We start from the raw sequence: 21,562 nt of genomic DNA, 5'->3' as shown, positions 1-21,562 counted from the left end.
TAATTAAAAGCCCAAAGATCGAGGTCAGCTATGTCCAGTTTGGAATTACAAAAGTGGCCAACATTTCTCAGGACTAAACCAACAGCTTTCTGATTGGTTAGTTGAACACTTTAACCACTCAGCTACCATGCAGCTCCACACTGGGCCTTCTTGGAAAGCAGAGGAGTGGGCTAACTACTCAAATTAGCCAAAGAGATAAGACATTCCTTTGTTATCTTGGGTCTAATCAAACAACCCAACATTTAAAGTATGACTCAATCCCTGTTGTGTGTCAATGGACTTCAGGGTTTGGATTACAAATACACTAACTCTAATTGGGGTTATCGGGGTTTTATTTATTCGAGTATAACTAGTTTTTTTCAATTGATAAAACATGTTGAAGCTAATTTTATTGTTAGTTCCGGTGCATTGTAGAGGTTGTGTTTTGTTATTTCAGTCATTTAAAATCTCGTTTAACCAAATAAAACGATCTAATCATAAACAATACCTCATTTCCTATTCCTAGTTATGTAACCAAAACGGTAAAGCAAAAATCATGAAATTAGCTCGAAAAAATTTTGTCGACACTAACGCCCAGTGTGTCACGTACAAATAACGCCCACGACAAGAACTAGACATGGAAAACTAGCTTCAAAATTTACAAATAGACTGAGTTAGTCTATGTTTTTACTGAGTGAGAATGTAGAGTAGTTGAATGGGTTTTGCATACAATGTTTTATTATTGGTTTCTAATTCCATTTTGCTTTTAAAAGTATGTGGGCATAACAAATTCAATAGAAAAACTATCTTAGAACTTAGTAGAATCTTTCGAGCACTCTGAAATAAGACATGTTTAATTTTTTAAGTAAGCAAATTTATTATTGCTTAAAGTTAGATTATCCCTCAAACTCCACCCAACAATTTATAGCGACGCCTTTATAATTTGACAATCTACTAGTTTTAGATTGTATTTTATCTTCATCTGGCTGAATCAATCGTTTAGTAAAGTTATGCTTTGATTTTTACGAGATAAAAAATTATTCATTTCCTTTAAAATAAAGTTCTTGAATAATCCAAAAAATATTGACTTGCAGATTTTTTCAAAGATAAATACAAAATACAATATACAGTAATACAGCAATATAAAATACAGTAATGGTAATTATATTATGTAAATCCAAACAAACTTAACACATACACACATGTTCCTTCACAATAATCGGATAGTTAAGAGCGTATAGATGGTATATTTTACAAAAAAGATGGAGAAAACAAAATTGCTTTAATTTGTCAACTGAGAAATTGTAAACAATTTTGGTTTCCTGATTCCTGAGAAAACCCATCTTTCTACTTCTGACTAGAAGGAATCTGTGCCAAGGCCACTCTGTCAATCTGCTCACTTACAAGTGGTTAACAATTTGTGGAATCTTCTTAATTTAATTTGTTCTAGAATGTATTACCGTTTCATTCTAGTTCGCATATTTCTCAGAAGATGATTGGATGGATTGCCCAATTAAATATTAACAAATTAAACCATTTTATTTTACAAAAAGTGGTGGTTTTGTCATGTTTACATCTGTGGGGTAGTGTTAAATGGAGAATATGATTGTTTAAACAGAATTTAGTCTAAGCTTTCTAACTTTCTCATAAAACCTCTCGCTTTCAAAACAATGTCTGGAATGCTAACTACAAGATTAGTTACTCAATTTTTAATAAAGGTTTAGTTGGTAAATCTAATCAATGAGTAGGATTGAATATAAAAATAGTCAAGGCCTTAAAGATTAATTTTGTGATAGTCTACATGATTACCCACTTAAATTATCTTACTTTAATTCCCAGAGAAGTATCTACCGATTCTTTCTACATTACATCGGTTTCCCTCTGTGCTTGATTTGGCTATCGTAAACAAAGAAAGTAATGGCAAAATTAAAACTATACATGGCCGTAATGAATATTACTCTATTAAATCGTCATAAGCTATTATGATTGTGTTATAATCCCACTAGGACTCAGAATAGTTCTAAAAGGGCAAATTCCAACTTTTAGCTTGTAGGACTACTTAAATGATCCGTACATGAACTTGTCTTGACTACAGTCTACAGATTAGGATAGGTACGTACAGTAATTGAAGATCTAATTGTCGCAACAAACATGCAGACTAAGCGAATTTCCACTTGTCTGATTGATTTCTAATAACATATGTATTTCCTTTAAACCTGTCAGACTTATTCCCTATTTAAAAAACATTTTAAATTTAATATGTTCCTATAACTTTGCTTTTAAGGGAAGGAAATGGTACATTTCATTTCAAGTATCAAAAAATACTCACATACAGAATCAATTAATATCTCAGTAAAATTAAAACTATTATATTTTATAATTAAAATTACAGTAAACCTTCAATAGTTCGACACTCCTTGTAGTTCGACACCGGCTGAGCTATTTTGTCAAGTGATATTTAATGGTTACTAGGTATTATTGTGATGTAAGCTGACTGGAACATTATCTTTTCATTTATTGTTGACTTGAGACTTACCTAACTAATGAACAGTGAGATTGTTAAGCTTTTTGGTATTTAATAAATTTTGGTGATTTCTATATTAAGACTTGTGTTTTTACTTTCCTGTATATTAAACTCCATTTACTCCCTATAGTTTGATTTTTCGATAGGTAATTTTAGTATACTAATAACAATATATTTTCCAGGAGAATGCCAGGGGAGAAGGAGAAGAACGGGACCAAGAAGGGGGGAGTGATGACTCCAATCTCCTCTCCCAGACCACTGAAGATCACAGCGGTAGGGGATGGTATGGTGGGCAAGACTTGTATGTTGATAACCTACACTTCCCAACAGTTCCCCTCCGAGTATGTGCCTACTGTGTGAGTATCACTGTCCACCTTTGGATACTGAAGTAGAATAGTAGTCATTCCTCCCCTTAAGGCCCTGTCACACATGGCGAGTTTACTCGCCGCTGTTAGTCGCCACTACTTTAGACGCCACTTTTAATCGCAAGCATGAAAAACACTTCCAGTCACACATGGCGAGTTGTAGCGGCTACTTCAGTTTGGTTGTGTAGGAAATTACTGTGCTGAGGAAAATTTGGTCTTTGATATTAAAGAGGGAGGCTTTAAGACGTCTGTTGCGGTTTTGCGTAAGTGATCTGTGCAAAAATCAAGAAGAAGAATAAACGCAAGTGGGTTCGGGAGTGGATAGGGAGACGAGAGGGTGCATCATCAATACCAATGAAAGAATTAGCAAATGAAGGCCCGCAATCATATTCTAAAATAATGAGGATAACCATTCCAAAATTTGATGAGTCGTTGAATATGGTATCACCACTGATATAGAAAAAAGATATATTTTGGAGGAAGGCAATTTCATGCAGAAAAAACTGAAAATAGCTTAAAGATACATGGCAAGTGGGGACAGCGTCGATTTCAAGGTCGGCTACTAGCGACTACTCGCCCCAAAAGTTGAACATGTCCGACTTTCATAGCAAGTGGATTTTCACTTGCCAGAGAGTGCTAGTCGCCGCTACTTGCTAGGTCATACATAGCGATTAGTAGCCGCTACTCTAGTTGCGGGGAGTAAACTCGCCATGTGTGACAGGGCCTTTAGTACTTCAGTTGTAGCCAATAGAAAAAGTAGTTGAATAAGCCACTCAGAGTCTGCTACAGTACATGGTAAAATAACATGGTTTATTTTATATTCTGTGTTCTCGACACCAATCTTTGGGCTACACATGGAGTTGGAATATAAGTTTATCTCTATGTATTTATCTGTAAATATATTAAATGGTCATAAACAATGAATAGCTTACAGACAGAACAAGATATGTAAAGTGAGCTAAAAATGTGTACTCATAAGGTTGAAGACGCAACTTCGACGACTTAGCAACTTCCGCGGGAATTAGATCCGAAACTTAGATGAGATCACACAAGAGGATTTGAATGTACACGAGAACTTCTGCTTCCACTCCAAATCCCCTCTTCCCCGCAGAAATGAGAAGAAGTTTTCGACCGAGCTTTTGTGCAAGCTGCCTAGTGTGCTTCAAGCTTTACGCCAGCATAAAATTAAGTTTTCTTCGAGAAAGGGATAGAAAACTGCAAGTTTCTAACGCTTCGTGCTTTCAGCAGGAGTGCTTTCATCAGTGAACTCCGTCCCTTCATTTCATATATTTCTAACTGATTTTTATCATAATTAATAATACAATTTTTTACATTTTTTTATTACATTCATCATTTTCATTTATGTGATTGAAAGCTACAAACCAGAATCAAACTATAACGCTGAATGTTTTACATGTTCATTAGGTTCGACAACTACGCAGACATCATCAATGTCGACGGACAGGAGTTTGCCATGACGCTGTGGGATACGGCTGGTCAGGAAGACTATGAGAGGCTAAGGCCACTCTCCTACCCCAATGTGAGTTACAATAAAATAGGACCTCGATAACTCGAATATTTTATAACCCCCTTGAAATCTTGGTAACTCGCAAAGCTAAAAGTAGTTTTTTTTATAATTTTTTTTTATTTTAACGACGATAAGTGGAATTTTTATGTTTTGCAGTCAATAATACTAAAACCAGCACAACTCTTAACAAATAGGTTGTATGATATTAAAACACACTTAAAAATATAACTAAACAAGGTAGGCCTAAGGTTTAATTAATTTGTGTAATTATATTTACCATTTTTTTTTTTCTAATAATATAACAAGAAATTACTTTTGCAAACAGTATGAATGAATAGTTTTATTCAAACATTTGCAAAGCTTGTGCTGCATACATCCATGTTTTGAATTCTGGAAGGTGGGAATTGGTACTTTGTTATGGTTTAATAAGTTGTAGAATACATCAACTTGTGTCTTGTTAAATCCAGACATTCTGTCAAGACTTGTTTTAAAGGATTTAGGTTTTTCGTTAAGATCCTCTCAGCAAATATGTTCAGTAAATGGATTTGTTGATCTTATTTTCATCTGCGAACTTGAAGACCAAACTTCTGAGCTTTCTCAGACTTAGACTGTAGGTAACACATTCATTCAATTTCTTAATGTGTTCAACAAGTTGACCCTCTAATTCATCGCTGAAACCATGTTGAAACGGCCTCGGATAATTGTCCCTTCACCCTGTAACAAAGTAAAACATATCTTTAGTGTTGCACTCAATCTGTATTTATATGTCTAGAAAAAAGGTTACGGCAACAAGGATAATTACCGTTATCAGTCTCCTAAAGTAGCTTCTGAGATTCAATTTGACATCCTAGCATCCAGTACCGGTAGCTGTTAAGCACTTCATTGTTACATATCTTCCAATCAGTATTTCTTTTTTATCTTCTGAAAAAAAATTTAATAAGTATCAAGTACAAGGCTTAAGCAATTTAGGATTGAAACCGTTGCATTAATTGTTGGAAAAGCTTGCACTAATTTCAAAATGCTTAAATATTAGACTAAACTAGTTGTAAAAAGACCTTACCTTATTTTGAGATGAATTAATAGAGAGAAACATCAAACTATGTTGCAATGGCGTTGACACTGTTCTTGCATAGGATGATACTCAGTAATACCAACTAGAGCAAGCGCAACTTAAAAATTACCACTCTGTGTACTTTACCACAAGCTACTCTAGTGTTTTTTTAGATAATTTGGTGTAGTTGGATATCATTTTGCCAGTTAAGTGTAAATATAAAATATTGACATACAAAAAATGGGATCAAGGCAGTTGATAAAAGTTGAAAGATAAAAGTAAAATTGCTAGAGTCGTTATTCGCATTAACACTTTATTAACGATTTTGAATGAGGCTGAAGGTACAGTAGACTTCCTGTTATCCGGACTCCTCGGGACCGAGGCCAGTCCGGATAGCGGGTTTTCCGGTTAAACCGACGTCCCCAAAACTCGTTAAAACGGACCATTTAAATGCATACCTTATACAGTATTTGACTTCAATTTAGGAGAGCGTTGTATTTAGACACGTGATCACTGGTCTCAAATCTTTCCCACAAGAACAATCGTTTCAGTACTGCCCACTTCCTGCTGATCTAGTCCGGTTAAACCGATGTCCGGTTAAAAGGTGTCCGGATAAGAGAGAGTCTGCTGTAGATTATTAAAGAAGAAGAGATCTAAAAACTCTCAAATTCAAATGGTTGAGTGTGTAAAAGCTGTTTATGCACGTCGTGTGACATAGGCTAACACCCCAACACCTCAGTGTTTCAGGTTTCTTTTTAATTCCTTGAAAATTCAAACTTCGCTAACTCAAAAAACTTGATGACTCAAATTTTTATCCTTTTCCTTTCACTTTTGAGCTACAAGGTCCTACTGTATAACAGTAGCAAGTCAGGCTAGTGAGTCATCTCAGATTAACCACTAAGTTAAGTGGCAGAAAATTTGACTCATGGTATTGAGTCAGATTTGCTTTCTGAGTGGATAGAATTAAAACAAATTTATACTAAACTTTCCCAAAACTATATTACATTCTGAACTCTCTTATCAATCATTGAGATGTGGATAAAATAACTAAATATAGACCGTCAGCCGTGCTTTGTTTACCATAGTTTCTGGCGCACACCGCATACATGCTACATAACTACACGGCGCTCCCAGCGGTGTGCGTCAGAACCTATGGTAACCTCAGCACGGCTGGCAGTCTATATTTAATTCTTTTTGTCTATTATGCCACCTATGTGCAATTAAACCCAAATATGATTGAAGGATGAGTGTAGAATGGAGTGTAATGATCTGTGTAGCTTTGTTACTAGCTATGATCAACTGTTTCGTTAGTCAGAATCGATTTTAAGCCCAATGATCAGGGCAACAGCTGGGTCCAGTTTCAAACCATAAGTTAGAATCGATCCGGCAACCTTATGATTGTTAGGCGAGCACTTATATATATGTTACACTCAAACTTAGTTTGCGCAAACTAGAAATACCCACTTCCCGACGAGGACAATTACATTTGCTCACATCGCGTTGTGGTTATTTTGGCTTTGCTCAATCGCCGAAGAACGTTTTGACTTCGGCATTTGAGTAAACTAGTTTACCCACAACGCGGTCTGGGCATTTTGCTTCAGCAAATGTCCGAAAAGAAATGCTCACTCTGCGATGTGGGTATTTCACACTGTCCACATCGCGAAGTGGGTAAAAATTTCGGACATTGTCCGAATTCAGAGTTTGAGGATCAACTCATATTTGTACTAAACTTCATTGTATTAGCCCTGAAATTTTATTATTATATGTATCATATTTTGTGGTAAAACACCAAGGAGGATGCTAAATGCATTTTCATCATCCTTAAAGAAAATACTTTAAATCCACTTATGTGTAGCTTTGTGACAATGTTTGTATTGTACGTTTAGAGCATCAATAAAGATTATGATACCTTAACAGATAATGGACTTCCTTAACAGAGGGATTAGATCTAACATACATGGGGTGCCAGCATTTTACATCTCACTTGATTGGTTGTACTTAAAATTAATATATGTGATTATTGTAAAAAAACATACTATTTAGGTTAAATAACATCTTATCCTATGTAATTAATACAAAGTATGCCTTTTAAGTGTAAAAAAATACAAAATTTTAAAGTATGATAGGAAGAATATCAAAACAACAAAGCTGAAGTTATTAGTTATATAATGAATGGCTGCAAAGATTGATAGCAGTTATCTAGAGCTCTTATCTCTTCACTGATAAGAGACAATAGCTCTACAACTGCAGCTGCACAGTAAAAAAATTAGTAACAAATTATCTTCTGTACATAAATAGATGTGAATAGTACTGGGTGATTCTAAATTATTGATACACTTTTGAAACTCTATAAATGGAAATCCATACAACCTATCATCAAGGGGCGAGAATAAATTGAAAGAGGAGAGTCTAAAGTTTTGTTTGACGCCACTTTGGTTTCATAGTGGCAAAATTAGCCTCTACAGACATTTTTAGATTTTAACTGCAATGTTAACTTTTCTTTAAAAAGCCCACCGGCTTATGTTACTGACTGGGTTTTCGCAAACAGTGATTGAAATTTTAGTAGCACTTACTGCGGTTAAGTAGAGTGGTTTCCTAGTCTTTGATTTATTTATACTGGATCCAGTTGTATTAACTTCTCTTATTTTAAGTTGACTTGTCCAGTTACAGTTTATTAACAACCATTTTGTTTTACAGACAGATTGTTTTCTTCTATGCTACTCAGTAGGAGCGAGAAGCTCGTTTGAGAATGTCCTCAGCAAATGGTACCCAGAAATCCGACACCACTGCGCAAACGTGCCAATAGTACTTGTCGGTAAGTGCCACAAACATTTGAGATAATTTGTATTTGTTGATTTCATTCATAATTTTATGGCATATATTCTTTGTTCAATTAACCTACTGCAACTTTGGAGAGGAATATACATTCAACATTGACACAATCAAGTTTAACCAGATATGAAACACAAAACACGATTCAGTTTACAATAAACACATAGGATCAGAAGATTACTTTCAGTATCCAAAATTGATGTCGACCACCAGTACTTCATTTGGGACCTGACCACTTTTTGTGATACAGCTATCGATTTTCTTAATATACAGGGTGTCCCGGAACTCTCTACCAATATTTTAGGGCATTGTTCCTGGGTAAGAAACATATCTAAATATCATATTTAAATTGTCCAGAAGTCCTTAGTTACTCAGATAGCCGCCATTTTGTTTTTTTCACTTATTAATTTTTTTCTGAAAATTGGTTAAACATACGAAGTTGAAACTTTGCACAAAAATTTATGACAACTAGACAAAGCTACAAAAGAATTATGACGATTTTTCAAATTCATAAAACAAAATGGCGGCTGTTTAAAATTTTGTTTCTTAAATTACTCGAAAACCGTTGATGTTACAAAAATTTTACAAGAATTACTTTTTTAAGGCAATTTTATTACAAATCGATCGACACCTTAATCTTTAAGATCGGACGAGTATTAACTGAGATATGGCAGTTTTAGTGATACGTGACCGCTTTCAGCATGCGCTGCAACTAATATCCGGCGGTCACGTATCACTAAAACTGCCATATCTCAGTTAATACTCGTCCGATCTTAAAGATTAAGGTGTCGATCGATTTTTAATAAAATTGCCTTAAAAAAGTAATTCTTGTAAAATTTTTGTAACATCAACGGTTTTTGAGTAATTTAAGAAACAAAATTTTAAACAGCCGCCATTTTGTTTTATGAATTTGAAAAATCGTCATAATTCTTTTGTAGCTTTGTCTAGTTGTCATAAATGTTTGTGCAAAGTTTCAACTTCGTATGTTTAACCAATTTTCAGAAAAAAATTAATAAGTGAAAAAAACAAAATGGCGGCTATCTGAGTAACTAAGGACTTCCGGACAATTTAAATATGATATTTAGATATGTTTCTTACCCAGGAACAATGCCCTAAAATATTGGTAGAGAGTTCCGGGACACCCTGTATAGCTCGCTGGGTGGTATGGATGTGTTGATTACATTTCTTTACTCAGTTTTAAGAGTTTCTTACAGATTTCTTTCAAGTTTTTTTTCTGGACATACAGTACATTGTTTGTCATATCATGAATAACATGGCCTAAATTTTGTTATTTTGATTTCTCCTCAAGAATTTGAGATACAGTACCTATTAACAAGGAATTTTATTTGTCAGAAACACGTAGAGAATGGAGCTGTTAAAACAATTGGTTGATTACTAACTGCGGTAGATTATGAAATTGCAAATTCTTTAAGTACTTATTTTTTCAGCAACAAAAACGGATTTGAGGAACGAAGATGGCGACACAATCTCAACCTCTGAGGGGAAGAAGATGAGGAGGAAAATAAAAGCAACAAGACTGGTGGAGTGTTCGGCAAAAAACAATGAAGGACTTAACGAAATCTTTATTGATGCTGTGAGAAGTGTAGTGAACAAAAACAAACGGAAATCGTACTGCTCGTACCTGTAGCCATAGTGCCCGCTTTGTAACATACTTCATAATATTGTTAGGATTAATGTTATTTATATATTTGCTTTATTGTGCCAACTTGTTTTGACCAAAAGATCATCAATGACGTATACGCTTGTATGAACGAACTAAGAAATATAATCTTGTACAGTAGGCCTACTATTCTCTGCATGCTGTTTCACTTTAAACATGTTGTTGAGTGGACTTAGAGGTTATTTATTAATACGTTAGGTACAACCATGTTTACAAAATCTATGTTTCAGTATTTATACTATGAGATGAATCAATGATAAATGTTCACTTACTTTGGATACATGAGGCACTAACTTTGAGTTTGAGAAAGTCAAAGCCCATCAATTAAAATTGTTCAAAATAATGACTGATTCAATATGTAACATTAGATAACTGTACCAGACACATCTCTAATTTGTAACCTACAAATTATCCCTTTTGTAAATTATTGTAATTTATGTCTTGTGCCTCTCTTTAAGTGTTTTTTTTTATGTTTTAAAAGTATTTTAGTGAAAAACTGTACTAAGTAGTATTGGTTTTGCTCTTAAGTCTGAAAAAAATCCCCCACGGTTTCATATGTTTACTCCTCAAACTTAAATGATTTTTAGCTGTCAAACTAATTGAAATCCGAAGTTAGGATATTTTAATTTGTTGGACAAACATTGTTAAATTGAAGTATGTAATTTACAATTAATTGTAAAAGGAATTCCATACCTTATAGTTTTAGATGTTTTTAGCTCATGTCCTACATTGGCTAGCAGCTTTTAATTAAGATTTTTGGTTAAATAAACTATTTCTACAGTCACATATTTTGTATATTGTAATGCAGCACAGAGGAAACATTCAATATTTCACCTTAAGTGGTGTCTAGTCGCTGGTATCTAGGGCAAATTCCAACACCGCCCCCCTCCCCCTCACGTACTACAACGTACACACTGGAGGAAGATCTTGCTTACCGTGCAATAGGCTTTTTTGGACAGTGCTCGCCACTTGAGCCCTTCCTTGCTCTTCAAAAGTTTATTTCCGGCACAACATACTAGAGCTGAAAGTGCACGCTGGTCCCACAGTGTGTTTCCTCTATACTACACTTCTCTGTTAATGCAGGCTTATAAAGTGAATAATAGTGTGTTATTTAATAAGATGTACACTAGTTGTTCGTAAGATATGTTTTAAAAATGTGAACGGTTTTGAATATGGATAGCTGGTGTTTGAAAAAAAGGAGTAATTTTTTTGTACAGTTTTACAAGTTAAAATTTATACATTTTTGTAAACGTTGAGTTATCTATAGGTGAATTTTAAACCCAAAGACGCAATGCCAAACTGATTTAATGGAGACATTTAGTAATAACTGAATAGTTTTTACTAACTATTTAGGTAATAACCTGACTAACTGGTTATATTTATTTACCTGTAATTAGAAATATTTATTCTAGTTTTATTTAATTAAGATTGCAAGTATAAAGTAATCAGTATTGTAAAGTTATTTTCCAGAATGAAGTTTCAAGTTTTATATATAATATACTGTATGGTATTATTTTTACAAATATTACTATTAACTTAATTTTAGAGAGCATCAGAACATATTTGACAACTGTTCAAGCCATATAGTAGTTATTTCTCCTTTATTGTAGTTTTGATACAGATTTTGTTAGCACTTGTACATATATTTATGTAAGCCTAATTTTGTTACTTATAAATCTGTACCTTACTGCGCTGAAAAAAGTAATTTTAATAAAGTTTGTATGTTTGCTTTAATTAATGATTCAATTCTCCCTTTTAGCGAATTTCCCTATAGGGAAGTAGCTATTACTGTAGATGGCATGGTAAGACCTGGAGCCGGGACCGATATACTTTTAAATTTTGATTTCCCTAGAACCCAAAAACACTATTCGTTAAAATTTTTACATATATATACATTTGTGAACGCAATAAATAGAGTAACTTTTGTCCAATTTTGATGAAATTTGGTTTGAAGGTGTAAGTCGGAATAAGCTTAAACAAGTTCGCAAACCAGCATGATCGGACCATGGGAACAGGGTTTTATGGGGTAAAAATAGGTTTTTCTCATTTTCAACCATCTAAACACAAAATTTCCCAATTTCTATCCAGACTATTTTAAAGAGCTTAAAAACTAATAATTTAGTATACCAAAGTGTTTTTGTACGGCTATTAAAATGTTGTAGTTTGCTTGTTGTTGTATATTTTGATCAAACTAGGCAAATTTGTTTATTTTATACTAAGCTACTAATATTTTACTAAAAAAGCACACTTCATTAGCCTCCCTGTAGCAGCAAACCTAGGTACTCATTAAACCAAATGTTATTTCAATAGATTAATTTAAAATCAATTCAGGCAAATGGCAATTTGCTTAGTCTGCAGGTTTGCTGCTGCTGGGGTACTTATAACATCAACTTTTCTCCACTGCTATGTTTTAAGTTCAGTAAGTTCAATATAATCATTGACTTTTGGGTACCGGTACTGAAGTGTATATATAGAATTCCAATTTTTCATTAAAGAAGAGCATAATTGAATGAGTCATTCACATATGCTAGTAGCTACAACTCTATTTCCTACCTTTTTTTGTTAGGTAGGTACTAAAGTAGTTGATATGACATTATAGATGCTCTATCAAATCAAATCAAATCAAATCAAATCAATTTATTGACACAAATAACGTTACATTGGGTGCTTATAGCAGTAACTGGTGTCTTGTCAATTACATAAATCTTAATATAAGTCTAATATAATATCTAAAAATAAGTCGTCCTTATCGTTTTACTTGATTAAGAAATTAGTTTAATCAACAAAATCCAGTAATCTACATCTCAGTGCAATCTGTCGGCCAAGTTTGATTTATAAACTGGCAATAATATTAACATGAGGATAAGATAATGTATTGAAAGCCAACAGACCAATTAAAGCTGTGTGTGGTCAAAACACTCAAAATTTTACATCCTTGTATTTAGAATCAAACTGGTAACCATCTGTTTAGTAGACAAGTGTAATACAGTAATCAGTTTTGCGTTTAATGTTTTTAAAATTCTGAAGAGATCACGCATACGTTAACACTAGAGTAAAAAATCATTTTAACATAAAATCTGAAATAATTGACAGTTAAAATTAAAAAAATTAATAAATTTACCATCTTTACTCCTATGAAAAGCATGGATGAATATTAGATGCTCTTCTATAATGGTATTCTCAGATTATGGATAAACAAAATGCCCTTAACAAAATGTAAACCTTTATTCGTTAACTAATGAATAATTATATTGATGTTAAGGTAGAATATTCACACGTCACATTACCAAAATAAAATTGAAAAATGGTCGACTTTTACACTGTGAGGATCCACACAGCTGATTGGTGCCGAGATCATCGAAAGTCTACATCAGGTGGGACGACCTTCTGTTGAATAATCTTCCCATAGCCTCCTCGACCTCCGTCAAAGTCTGTGCGATATTCGTCACGCACCTGTAATCATACATTACATTAGAAGACTTTATGTGAAAGATCCAAGATCAAAATAGTTCTGCATGATGTAGTCTTTTGTGGGAAAACAGAGTGAAGGCCTATCGATTGTTTCAGGATTAGCAAATATTAGAATTCATCAGGAGGATTAAGGGCTGTGCCAGGTAGTAGAGGGTGTTCTGACTGGAGGGGGGAGGGATTAGATGCGGAGTAGGCTTCTTGGTACTCGGGAACTTCACAACACGGGTTGTGATTAGGGTTGTTAATACGGATATAAATCATAAGGTACCTTACCAAATCTTTCAAATGGTAAACTGGACTTGTGTGTAGTGGAATATGGCCAAGAAGTTATGAGCCAATTTTTCCGTCTAGTTAGGTTAATTTGGTTAAGTTAGATGGGTCTATCTTCAAATAGATTAGGTTAATAAAGCCAAAATATCAAATATTTCAATAGGCGTGTACCTTTACTCCTACAGCTGTCTTTTTAGAGTTTCAAGACACTTGAGTTATTGATTTTTACCGTGGTTGTATGTCATAATATTAATACTTAGTAAATCAAAAGGGCATTCAAAATCAACAAAAAGATTCTTGTAGGTTTAATAATTATTTATATTTAACTCCCTCCGTTCGAACACCTCGAGGTTTGATCCTTGTCTGAAGTAAACACTATGAATACAAAACTTAATGGGAACATTAATAACTACACATAATGTGGGCAGTACTAAAATACCATAGAAAACAACGAAGGGAAGCAAAAAAAAAATCTGTTTGTAACTGGGCAAGGAAACAAGTCGAAACATTGTTTAACAAGGCTGCAGAAAAAGCGAAGCATTTATGTTGTTGCCAAACACAGGGAACCATCCGTCCCAAGTCTGAACCAAATTCATCTGAATGAGCAGGTTTCCACAGTAAGTTAAAATCATGCAAATCTATACAAACGGTAATCACTACTACGTGTTTAATGAGTATCATCACTTGTTAAAGGAAACAATTTATATTACAACTGGGAAATAATCCAATTACAAACAAATTAAAAAATTACGCTGATTCTGCTGGAAATGGTTATAAGATGTACAATTTTTTACGATAGGAGTCAGGAGGTTTCAAACTTATCACGAAGGTAAATAAGATAAATATAGCATGAATATCGTAAAATTTTGATTTTGAACGAACTAAGAATGTCCCATAACTACGTTATAATCAAGCGAGAACTTGGTAGTAGTGTGTTATTTAAATTCTAAGTTGAATTTGAAGTTGCATTGTGAATAGAACCTAAACACTAAACTAACCCTTCTCAAAAAGAATATTGAACCTTAGTTAATGCTTCATCCAATACTACTGTTTACAACTAATTACCTGTCCGCCAGTTTTGCCTCGGCCATACTGTCTCCCCTCCACAAACCCTGCGTCCCAGTCAGTTCGGACAATCCGATCGTCCAATCGTGTCCCGTTGACATACCTCATGCAGTTCTCAGCATCTGGTCTTGTGTAGTACCTAGTACCCTGTTAAGGCTCAAGCATTCAATGGTGCAAATAAGTGGTGTCACTGGTGTCTAGCACTAGTCGCTGGTGACCTACCCTCGCACTACTTTCCCACTTACCATCACATAGTATATCGCTTCTGCTGGAGGAAGACCCTCGCCGTTTAGGCTCTTCCTAGCTCATAACAAGTATTTTGCCCTAGCATGTACGTACGTCCACACACAACATACTAAAGCTGAAAGCGCACGGTCGTCCTGTAAGCAAGTTTCTTCTGTGCCTTACTTCTCTGTGATTAAACTCAAATGTTAAGTCAACCTCTTACTTATTACAATCACAAGGGCTCTCTACTTAAGGCAGGTCGTAGAAATAGTGTTTCAGGAACACTACCTTACCTATTTTATGTTTTAACTTTCAAAACAAATATCTCATGAAAGAAGAAAACAAATACTAATATGCTCACCAATCCAGCAAGTTTGGGACTTTGGTGGTGCTGGACTAAACGTGTTCTAAAAAGCAGCCATTCCCTGCCTACTCTCCGTAGATCACTCCGGACTCTTTCTATTCGCTACCAACTTCCTATCTCCTAACGTTTGCCGATCGCTTCCTCCTCTGCCAATTGCTCCTGACACAGCTGAAGACACTAACATGGCTTAAAATCAGCATTAAAAATGTGTCAAACCTTTAGACGGATGCTGCATAATTGAATGTGCCGGACTATCAGATGCTGTATTTAAAAAAAAAAGCCATATTAAAAACATGGTAGCCTAGGCCTACAGTAAAAGCCCGTTTTTTACTGTAGGCATACCGTGTTTTTCATGGTGGTTTTTCGTGGTTTTTATTGAACTGAAGGTACTTTTTCATCTAGGGGGCACAAATGAAAAAGATAGATTCGGAGGATTGACAGAATGGGTTTAGTTTCTGATAAGTTATCTAGGCTAGTTTCAAAACTCAATTTAAAGAAATCAAGCACTGGATCACTACCATTTATGTGAATTTTTTTACAAATAATTCATCCTAATATAATATTATATATCTGAAAAACTGAAAAAATAAGAGCAACACCTTTTCAATAAAGTCCTATTATTAACTTATCAGGTACCGGTACAGTATTTTTTTTTCCTAGGACACTAGGCACGAGCCTCGGATTGATTTTCCCATTAGGCCTACTTCAGACTAGACCTAGGGGTTGCGGCATTATCACTTGGATAAAATCCATTGGTGATTTGGCTAGATTTGAACCTGGGACCTCTTGGCCAGAAGTCCGGCGCTCTAACCACTAGACCAGCTCACTCCCCAACCATCAGGTACAGTATTAAACGTATAGGTATTTAAGTCAATCCACACTATCTAGGCTACTTTGAACGTCATAAAAAGGATACTCAACAAAACAGAAACCACAAGGTGTTTTTTTGTACTTGTCCAATCCCATAACAATTCTCTTGATATGTCCACATTTTGAGAAGAGTTCATAAATCTGTTCTTCGGTTGTATAAAAAGACAAATTTCCAACATAGAGTGTTGAAGTAACTCTTAACAATCGTTCTTGTTCACCCCTGGAACCCTGAAAATTTATATTTAAAATATCAACAATATAGGCCTACTGTAAACACGAAAACACAACGTTGAAACAATGTTTAACTGATGGGCCCAATGAACAAGTTGAAATCCCAATGTAAGAACTACCTACTATACAACTTGGCTATTGTTAACAGCCTTTTTGGTTGCAAAAACTTAGATCTGCAATAGGCTTAAATTCTTTTAGTAAAGAAAATATTTTCATCCCTACAAGCCTCCAAATTAGCAGAGTGAGCATGTTTTTCAAGCCTGATTTACAGTTTCATAACTGTTCTTTAAAATCTACAAATGAATAAATTTTATACCTACTAAGTTTTGCATTAGGCCTACCGTAGTTAACCGTTATACCTAGCTTTTCTCTATGAATCTAATTTTCTCTGTAAACTGATATTATTCAATTGTTTTCTAATTAATTACGATAAGGATTCTTACAGCAGGTTTATGACCTTTATAGTCAATCGATGCAAACTCGTTGTAAGTAAAGGTTTCTGTAAAATACTGATTTGTAAGAACCATTCAGCATTTGAACAGTCAGATAAATGCGCCTATTGAAATTAATTGCAAAACAAGCATAGTCTAAGCAATAGAAGTGAATGACATTCTAATGTCTAAAACACAGGGAAAGGGAAAAATTGTAGGTACAGTACAATAAATTAAGGCATTTTACTCTCCCTGTAAAGTCAAAAACTGCAAAATTTTGGTTAGAATTATCATTTGACTTTAAAATTATGAAAATACCCCCGTCGCAGCAAACCTGCATACTAAGCGAATTTCCATTCACCAGGCTCGATTTCTACTAAAATATTCCCTATACATTTTCAGATTTATTTCCTATTTAAATAGGCCTAACATTAATTTTAGTGAGTAGTTAGGTTTGCTGCTACGAGAAAGATGTTGAGGTGTGTTTTTTCAATTGAAATATTGATAGCTTAGTATGAAATAAGCCAAATTGCCAAATTTGATTGAAATATATCCATAAACAAGCAAACTAGAACAGTTTATTTATTCTCCATAAGAATAACATGGGAATTTTAAATTTACAATTTCTTTAATTTTCTCCGTAGTCAATGAACATTCAAAAAAACTTCAATATACTAAATTATTTGTTTTTATAAGCTCTTCAAAATGGTCTGGAGAGAAATTTAGAAATTTAAAGTTTTTAGGGTCAAAAATGAGAAAAACCCATTTTTACCCCATAAAACCCCCCATAAACCCCTGATCCCATGGTCCGATTATGCTGGTTTGCGAACTCGTTCGAATAAATGTAGGTTTACACGTTTGTACCAAATTTCATCAAAATCGGATCAATTTTGCTCGAGTTATCGCGCTAACGGACACATATATAAATATATATATATATATATAAATATAAATATATATATATATATATATATATATATATGAATTTGAACGGATGGTGTTTTTGGCCTCTGGGGACCTCAAAACGAAAAAGTAAATCGGTCCCGGGTGTAGGTCTTACCATGAGACCTACGGTAATAGCTTATTCCCTATATGGGAAATTCGCTAAAACTGAACATTGTGAATAGGACCTAAGTTACAGGTACTGCAATCAAATCTACACTTAACTGTGTTTCTCTAGTCCATAAGTTATGGCATTTATGTGGCAGACACATGAATGGTTTAGCCTGTACAATATTATAGGGATGAGCATAGATTAAACCATTGATGTTCACCATCGATAGTAACTTAACATCGACGTTAACCATCAATGCTTTTTTAGTTTGTCTGCTTTTTGTACTCTCCAGTAGGCCTAATGGAAAACATTGATATCTCAATACTTGGCCAAAAAGAGCAATGTTTTTGTCAAACATCGATGTAACAAAAATATCGGTAACCTACCGTTGATGTAAAAAACATTGACTATTGATGCTCATCCCTAGAATGTTATACCATTACACTTATTTGTGACAAGGTAAGTTAAGTTAGGTAGGCAATAGAGCTAGGCATAGCCTGCCCTAGACTGTAGATTATTTCTTTGACACTGTAAGTTACTTGTGCGTAATAGGACCCTACTTGGGCTATGAAGACTAATTGGAACTACTTAAAAGCCATGTATAATCATAAATGGTTTTAGCATAACAAACCTATTCTAAAGTTATAATATTACCTTAAAGTGCTGATCTCTATAAGAACTCAAATCAACAGAGGGAGAAATCACTGATGTCATTTCAGTTTATAAAAATACTTTAAAGAACAGAACTAAAACACTGAGCTGAAAGCCTTAAAATATCTTCGTCGGATGTAGAATCTTTTAGATATTTTTTTAACAATCAATTCACCTTAATTCTTAATACTCCTGCCAGCAGGTTCATACAAGCCCAAAGCCTTATCACGAAAATAATGATTTAATTAAATTATGTACACTGTACAGTAGTATGTAGCAATTTAGGTTATGCTATGTTTGTTTACGTTTACTATTCCGATCCGATTCCATTGTCCCAGTTTAGTTTCGCTGTTTCACTTTTTTTTGCTGCTCAAACTAAAGATGGTGGCTCGGGCCGTGCTTGGGCTTTACTTCATGCAGCTACAAAATAAACGCATATTGTGTATAACCAGTATTAGCTCCGATTCAAAGTTTATTGACAGTTTGGCACATTAATAACTGTTTAAAATAGTTATTAATGTTTAGATATAGGTTTAACGTTACCTTTTGCAAATCAAATCAAATCAAATCAAATCAAATCCATTTATTGCCATCAACACTAAAATACATGTATAGCAACGTCATACAATTACATCACAGTATATGCATTAACCTACTTAATATGTTCTACAAATTCTTTGACCTTATACACACATAAATCACACAAAATCTTTCTAATAGTAAATTTAAATTGTCGTATTTCAAGACATTTAATGTGAGCAGGTAACATATTATACAACCTTTTGCCAAATTCACTAAAGTTATTAATTGTGGTCATAAAATTACATTGGTTTGGACGGAGAAAAGTGTTTTGTCTGGTAAAATGGTTATGAACTGAATCATTTGTAGGGAAATCTCTAATATTATTTTTAACATACAGTAAACAATCTAAAATGTACAGAGAAGTGACAGTTAAAATTCCAAGTTTCTTGAATAATGGCTTACAATGTGTTTCACTGTCAACATTGAATATTGCCCTAACAGCTTTCTTTTGCAACAGTTTCAGCTTTTTAATACTACCAGAATGGCCCCACACAACAATACTATAAGACAAATGACTTTGAATGTGAGCAAAATGAATGGATTTCAACACATCTATACTAACAAAAGGTCTAAGTTTTCTAATCATAAATGTACCCTTGGCAACTTTTTTACAAATCATATCACTCTGAGAATCCCACTTAATGTTAGGCTGTACTAATACTCCCAAAAACCAAAAACTTAACACTATCTGAACAGGTACTTGATAAACTAAATTCAATATTCTGTGTTTTGCTACTGTTTATACACAATGAATTGGCAGCAGTCCAGTCCTCGATTACAGAGTTAGTAGTATGTAGAAGATTTTTAATTAAGGAAGAACATTTACAATTTATCAGGACAGCTAAATCATCAGCATACATATACGATTTAATATTATCATTACTTAATGCAGTAGTTAAATCATTTATATAAACAATAAACATAGTAGGTCCTAGAATTGATCCTTGAGTTGCAGTTTTGCGTCAAAGGATCCTTGGGTGTACAGCTGTTTCATGCCGCTGGGCAGTTTTTGAAACCTTACTTCACCGAGTTAAGTATAGTTATTTGTGCAACTAGTGAGCAATTGACTCACTCGAGAAACCATTCCTCACTCGCCTACGGCTCGTGAGTAAGTATTTCTCTCGAGTGAGTCAATTGCACTTTGCACTTGAGTTGCACATTATATTTTTCCTACAGTTACCATAAAACAAATAAATTAGTAAAGAAACGTAACATATTTTTAGACAGAAGTGAACTTTTAATATGACATTTTTAATGATACAACACTAAAACAGTTGACCGGCTGATTTACAGCCAGTGCTGCTAACAAATTTCACGAGCATATGACCTTGTCTGCATGTTACCACAGAAAACAGAAAACGTATTACTTTAGTATAACAGTATAACTACTATAACAGGTTATAGTAGTACGTTTTCTGTGATGTTACGTGCTCACTATTTCGTGCCTTCACGTTGCAAATCTGGAGTGAGACAAAGTAATTAGAGTGAGACAGTGTTAACATTGTCTCACTGATGAGCGAATTGGCCACTTTGCTTTCTCAAATCAGTGAGAGAACGTACATTGTTAGGTAACTGCAGGAAAAAGAAGTTGTTCACATTTACATCACCCTTGGGATAGGATAAATTAACATGGCGGGTTGGGTAAACCATTTTATTTTGCAATTTTCTATGAGACTCCATTGAATTTCCTTCCTATATTGAAATTTGAACCGAAGCCCGTTTTATGTTTGTTTCGTGTGGGTAGAGCGGTAGAGCACACTAATATCGACTGTTTCTCTTTTATATTAGGATTGTTTTTTTTTTTATGATTTTGCTTCAAGGTGAGTTAATACAACCATTAGTTATTTGTTGTAAATAAATAGTTTTATTTGGTTAAAACATTTTGTTAAATACCAAGTAAACGTTAAATACCCCCGCCGCAGCAAACCTGCAGACTAAGCGAATTTCCATTTGATTGATTGGATTTACACTGAAATGTCTACTTAAAAATATATTCCCGATTTAAATAGAATTAGTTTAACAAGTACTTAGGTTTGCTGCATCAGGGAGGGTAAAACTGCTTTTTTTTGTAAAATGTTAATGGTTAGTAAGAAATAAAAACATTTTCCAAATTTGATCAAAATATGTTCATAAATAAACAAACTACAACAGTTTACTTATTCTCCATAAGAATAACATGGGAATTTTAAATTTACATTTTTTTGGAATTTTCTCCGTAACCATTAGGCGCATAATAACGCTCCAATATACTAAATTATTTGTTTTTTTAAGCTCTACAAAATGGTTTGGAAATAAATTGCTAAATTTTATGTTTTTTGGGTAAAAATGGGAAAAACCTATTTTTACCCCATAAAACCCCCCGTAAACACCCGTTCCCATGGTCCGATC

General features: G+C 34.1%; 2 protein-coding genes across 2 annotated transcripts in view; one reads left to right on the top strand and one right to left on the bottom strand.

Moving 5' to 3' along the window:
• The window catches only part of LOC128992493 (ras-like GTP-binding protein RhoL), a 34,857-nt gene extending 23,169 nt beyond the window's left edge, over positions 1–11,688 (top strand). Inside the window, exons 2-5 of the mRNA XM_054416085.1 lie at positions 2,686–2,859; positions 4,294–4,408; positions 8,145–8,262; positions 9,728–11,688. Of these exons, the coding sequence (XP_054272060.1) occupies positions 2,690–2,859; positions 4,294–4,408; positions 8,145–8,262; positions 9,728–9,927 (603 nt within the window). The 5' untranslated portion in view covers positions 2,686–2,689 and the 3' untranslated portion in view covers positions 9,928–11,688. The remainder of the gene's footprint in view (positions 1–2,685; positions 2,860–4,293; positions 4,409–8,144; positions 8,263–9,727) is intronic.
• An 894-nt stretch (positions 11,689–12,582) lies between these two features.
• Positions 12,583–18,867, bottom strand: LOC128992369 (nuclear cap-binding protein subunit 2). Its single transcript, XM_054415918.1, has 4 exons — positions 18,596–18,867; positions 16,272–16,453; positions 14,767–14,905; positions 12,583–13,413 (listed from the first exon to the last, which is right to left on the bottom strand). The coding sequence occupies exons 1-4, from the start codon at positions 18,653–18,655 to the stop codon at positions 13,315–13,317; spliced, it is 480 nt and encodes a 159-aa protein (XP_054271893.1). The 5' UTR covers positions 18,656–18,867; the 3' UTR covers positions 12,583–13,314.
• Between the last annotated feature and the right edge of the window lie 2,695 nt (positions 18,868–21,562).

This window comes from Macrosteles quadrilineatus, unplaced genomic scaffold, assembly GCF_028750875.1.
Source record: "Macrosteles quadrilineatus isolate MER2022 unplaced genomic scaffold, UCM_ALF_1.0 Scaffold_4__1_contigs__length_99947679, whole genome shotgun sequence".
Lineage (NCBI taxonomy): Eukaryota > Metazoa > Arthropoda > Insecta > Hemiptera > Cicadellidae > Macrosteles > Macrosteles quadrilineatus.
This window is presented reverse-complemented; position numbering and strand designations above follow the sequence as displayed.

What these genes read in the sequence shown, in the direction of transcription:
- LOC128992369 (XM_054415918.1), bottom strand. Translation starts at nt 18,655, where the DNA reads ATGACATCAGTGATTTCTCCCTCTGTTGATTTGAGTTCTTATAGAGAT. An exon ending in ATAGAGATCAGCACTTTAAG is followed by an intron (nt 16,454 to 18,595) that starts GTAATATTATAA and finishes ATAAATTTTCAG; the next exon opens with GGTTCCAGGGGTGAACAAGA. An exon ending in GAGGCAAAACTGGCGGACAG is followed by an intron (nt 13,414 to 14,766) that starts GTAATTAGTTGT and finishes GTATGATTACAG; the next exon opens with GTGCGTGACGAATATCGCAC.